The 5,257-nt window shown below is 43.4% G+C and overlaps 1 protein-coding gene across 1 annotated transcript in view; it reads right to left on the minus strand.

Annotated features, from left to right (window-relative positions):
* The window catches only part of ttn.2 (titin, tandem duplicate 2), a 227,719-nt gene extending 224,813 nt beyond the window's left edge, over positions 1–2,906 (minus strand). Inside the window, exons 1-3 of the mRNA XM_083639536.1 lie at positions 1,263–2,906; positions 631–681; positions 1–154 (exon numbers count right to left, since the gene is read on the minus strand). The exon at positions 1–154 is cut by the window's left edge and continues 242 nt beyond it. Of these exons, the coding sequence (XP_083495662.1) occupies positions 1–154; positions 631–681; positions 1,263–2,904 (1,847 nt within the window). The 5' untranslated portion in view covers positions 2,905–2,906. The remainder of the gene's footprint in view (positions 155–630; positions 682–1,262) is intronic.
* Positions 2,907–5,257: the final 2,351 nt, after the last annotated feature.

Here is a 5,257-nt window from a genome sequence, read left to right on the forward strand (position 1 = left end):
TCCTTCAACACAATGTCTGTGATCTTCCTGATGAACTTCAGAGGGACAGCTTTGAGCTTGAACCCACCGAAGGGCTCCTCTGGTGGTGTTGGACCTCTTCCACCGGGCTTCAGCCCCCTGCCCCTGCCTTCACCGGGGGACGGGGTCTGCTTGGCTGAATACAGACAAAAATCCATTTGGTTTAAAAGTATTCTGTAACTGCCTGGCCATACCTTCACCATGCAAGTAGACCATAATAATGCTTTTATTTTGTGCTTCCATGGACATATTTCATAATAGACCTTTGTCTATATACTACAGAAGTCATGATAGGCAAGTGAGAGAGAGAAAAGTGTGTGTGTGTGTGTGTGTGTGTGTGTGTGTGTGTGTGTGTGGGGGGGGGGGGGGGTGGTTTGGGGGTGGTAGTTCCCAGTTGGAAAAAAGTTACCTGCCTGTGTTCACCTGCCAAAACCTTTTTCAGCGGTTGGTAATAAAGATCCTGGCCAAATTTTTATAGTCATGAACGCAGGAAAGAAAACTATTTTGACCAGACTTAGAAAATGGATCACCAGATTTCTCTTCTCTCTTGCCTCAGGGCTTCCATGCAATACTGTACATAATTGTCTTCATGTTAGAGGCGGTCAGTCTTACGTTTCAGTCCTCTACCTCGACCTCTTGCTGCTTCTTCTGCCGGTTGTCCCTCTGTTCAAAAACAGATTAATGAGAAAAATTTTAAATTAATAGCCTGTACACAACACACTCATATGTTAATGTCTTTATATAAACCCCAATACCAGGGAGAAGATGTAATGTCCACGGCAAAGGACAGTGAAATATGAAGTGATGGGAAATATGAAATGATGAGGGTGAATGGAAGGCATGGGTTCTAAACAATACAATTCAATACGGACAGAACATATGGCGATTAATACTGTACATTTTCAACATTATAATGATATAGTTTTATACCATGAAGAGATGGCACGATTAACAGAAATGTAAAGATGGAATGACTGATAAAAATGAACAGAAATTACATGATATAGAAATGACAGATAACACAAATGACAGACAGGGTGATGATGAGTTTGACCAGACAGGACGATGCACAAAAAGACAACAAACACCGATACAGGAACAAGATGGTGGATAAAATGTGATGATGTTGAAGCTGATTTAGATGATGACACTGCAGTGGGAATGGGTTGAGATGATTCAGCGGATGAAGGGCGTATTTTCTTGGTCGTCACGCAATTAGGCGGGGCGGCCACCGGCCGTCTCACCTCTCCTGGTCACCCCCGGAGCCTCCAGGGAACCCTCCTCTCCTTCACCTTCCCAGTCCTCAGAGCCGTAGCTGTCCCGGGGAACCAGCTCCCAGCCCCAGGCCTCCTCCTCTTCCTGCTCCTCTTTCTCAGCCTCGTACTCCTCTTCAAACACCTCCTCCTCTTGCTGGGTGGCGACCTTCCTTATCTGCACGGCTCCAGGAGAAACCTCCTTCACCACAGGGATCTTCCCTTTACCAGGCTTTGCTGGTTCCGCGGCCTTCTCCTCCGGCGATGGCTTCTTCAGGACCTTTTTTAGGCTTACAGGTTCAATAGACTCTTTTGGCGATTCTGCTTTAGGAATCTTTTTCAATTTTTCAACACTTGGCTTCTTCTCAACAGGGACTGGTTCCAGTTCTTTAGGCTTTGACTTCTCAACTTTAGGCGACGGGGTCTTTTTCAGCTCAACCTTCTTGATCTGCTCCACAGGCTTCAAAGCAACATCATCCTTCTCCTCTTTTTGCTGTGGAATGACTCCTTTCTTCAGCTGTAGTGGCTTGGCCTCCTCGAGAATCTTCTCGGGTTTCTTAACAGGAGCCAGCTTAGGAGACACCGTCTTCTCTGTGGGAGTTGCCTCACCCTCGCTGACCTTCTCAGGCTTCTTCTCGGGAGCTTTAGGTGTCTCAGTTTTCTTCAGACCAGGTTCTCGTTCTCTTGGAACTTCGTCTCTAGCTGTACGACTAGGCCGTCTGTCATCAGTGGGCTTCCTCTCTTTCTCCTCCGGTGGTGTCTTCTTCTCAGGCTCTTCAAAATCTTTGGATGGTCTGGAGAAGGGCTTCAGTTTGACACCTTCTATCTCTTCTTCCTGTGGTGGGATTCTCTTCACTTTGGTTGGTGCTTTGCCCTCATCCGTCTCATCTGGAGTTTTCTTTTTCTCTACTGGTTTCACCACCTTAACTGGTGGCTCCTGTTTCTCTGCAGGAGCTTTCGCAGGTTTCTTAGGAGGTTCTTTGGCCTCCTCCTCTCTAGGGAGCCTCTCTACCTTCTGGAAAGGCACAGCATCCCTCTCTGGCTTCTCCTTCTTGTCTTTCTCTGGCTCCTCTATTGGTTTGGCAGGCCTCTCAAATGGTTTCAGTTTGACCATTTCTTGTTCTGGTTCACCTGAATGCAATTTTTTCACTTTCTTCGGCGCTGCACTTGGCGGGGCAGGTTCCTCCTCCTTAGCTGCCTTGGGAGTTTTCTTCAAAGAAATCTTATCCTCTGGTTTCTCATCTTTAGGGGTGCGTTTCTGTGGGGTCCAAGAGTCTTTAGCAGAGTCTTTTGGTTCCTCTTCTTTAGGCTTTTTAACTTCTGGCTTTTTGTCCACAACTGCTTTTTCTCTAGGTTTCCTCTCCTCCGCAGATCTCCTGGTGGCAATTGACAGCTCCACAGTCTCCTCCTCATACACCAGCTCTTCAACATCAAAGACCTTGGTCTTGCTGACCTTCAGAGGTTTTCCTTCTTCTTCAGCTTCTTTAGATGGAACTGATGGAATCTTCTTCAGTTTGATAGCGTCCTGTTCCTCTTCTATTTCCTTGATGACTCTGGCTGTTTTCCTCAAGGTGGGAATCTCAAACGTCCCCTCCTCTTCCATTTGAATTTTTCCTTTTTTGGGCAAAACCATTTCTGAGGCAGCAAAGGTTTGACATTACTCATTGTCATTTAACTGACATTACACATTAAATACATATAAACATGGACGGAACAAACAAACCATAAAAAACAATTACATGTTCTATCTCCAATGGGTTTAACATGAAGGTAATCCAAAACAAGTTAAGATCACAAGACAACACACACACACACACACACACACACACACACACACACACACACACACACACACACACACACACACACACACACACACACACACACACACACACACACACAGAGAAGGACACTCCTTACATATACTATATGTATGCACTATGCAGATTAGAGGTTAGATTCTTTGCCCGAACCTGAGCCCGGCCCGGCCCTGGTCAGGCCGGGCTTGTGGCCCGATATTTATATAATTGGGTAATATTTGGTGTGATAATCAGAATGTTATAACATTGTAACCTTAAAACCTTATATATTCATAAGACTGAACAGACAACAGGGTTATAGTTTAGATAAACAGCCAACTGGTTCGAACCAAGGGGTTCGGCCCAGGCTCGGGTCGACACAGAACAGGCTCGGGTAGGGCTTGTTTTTTTGGGCCCGATCTAAGCTCTAATGCAGATACATTAAATAGTTGTTGAACTGCATTTCAAACAGCTTTATATATAGTTTTCTTATACGTATGTATTGCTAAGTGTGCCAAATACAAGTAATTAATGGTCATCAATTTATGTTTATTTTTACTCTCCTAAAACGTTGCCATGTGCTGGATGTGTAATGACAGTGTATTGTAGGTGGTGAACAGTGCACCTACCTTTCTTGACTCCTCCTGGTGCTTGGACAGGTCCCTTGGTTTCATCTAATACAGAGGTATAGTTCAAAGAGTTGTTAAATAGAGCATTTAATGGGTAGTGCACAACAATTCAGTGACTGAAAAGGGACGGTCCTTACATAAACTGTAAGAATTTGTCCAGCGGTAGTAAATCCTCTATATAAACTGAATGTGTTTGACACACTGATAATGAATAAAAATGTGATTGAGATGCAAATGCACCCCAATGTCACATTGTTTAGTAGGATGACTCCAAAAATAAAGACAGAGTTTAAGGAGAAATGTTTGCATGCACTTCTTGGTTTCATTCACAGTGCAGTGAATTACTGAGTCACAGAAAGAGCAGGACAGGCAACATGAAAAGACCTGTATTGCAGTTGCAAGTCATACCTACCTGGCCAAAAGATAGGTATGCCAAAAAGTAAATAAAGCAATACAGTAAAGACATACAATCAAAAACAGTCTGCATGGATAAGATAAAAGAGTCAACATTTGCATTCATCTAAAATAAAAACAAAGAATGTGTGTTTGGATGGATGGGTTAAGAAAATGACACAAAGAAAAACCCAAGCAAGAGGATATTTCCTTCACAACCCATCTGAGAAGCTCTACCTGTCTCAGAAGCTATCTCCTCTACCATGACCGGTTTGTCTTCACCCCATGTCTTGGTCGGCTCTTCAGCCTTCAAGACGGGCTTCGTCACTTCAAGTATAAAAGAGATCAACCTGAAGCATCTTACACACAAAGTATTCCGAAGTGCAAATTTAAGAACACCCTGTCACTCTAAGCATTACCAAGACGTTAGTATGTCATTTCAAGAATAGTTTAAGTTCTCATCTGGATACCTGGCTTGGTTTCTTCTTGTGGAGTTATTTTCTTCTCTGCCTTGTTAGCATTGTCAATGACTTCAGGCCTTTTGGCTTCTTCTTGAACCTTTATGGCAGGCTGTGGTTTGCTCACTTCAAACACAAGGTGTACATGGAATTCAATGGAAAGTGCCACAAACTAAACATTACATTCTAGCTCAGAATTCTTAATATCAAAAATATGTTAGTTGGTTGTTCTATGTTCATGTCAACGTAAATGTTAGGCAACTACCTGGCTTGCTTTCTTTTCTTTCTACAGCTTTTTGTTCAGACACTCTGATAGCAGACCTGGTCTCAATGGCTTGGATAATATCTTGGGGTGCTTCAGGATAATGTTAAAGATTTATATTTGCTCAAGAACGACATTCGTTTATGAATGCCTTTAGAAAAGTACACAACAACAACCACTGAAAACAATTAGAAGAAACAGATGACTACCTTCTTGGGGACTGGCTCTCTTTACCAGTGGCTCTTTGGCTTGTGGCGGTGACTCCTTTTTCTTCATAGGAACTTGGAATAAAATCACACCACAGTGAGAATCACACAAGACTGATGGGACGAGCACTGAACCACACAAGGACACAGAACAGAGACTGCACTAGGAAAACTTAAGAGGTTAAAGTGTTTTGCCATGTGTACTCTTTTTCAGGAAACTTTGCAAGAAATAGCCATCA

Source organism: Poromitra crassiceps (assembly GCF_964638095.1).
Source record: "Poromitra crassiceps genome assembly, chromosome: 6".
NCBI lineage: Eukaryota > Metazoa > Chordata > Actinopteri > Beryciformes > Melamphaidae > Poromitra > Poromitra crassiceps.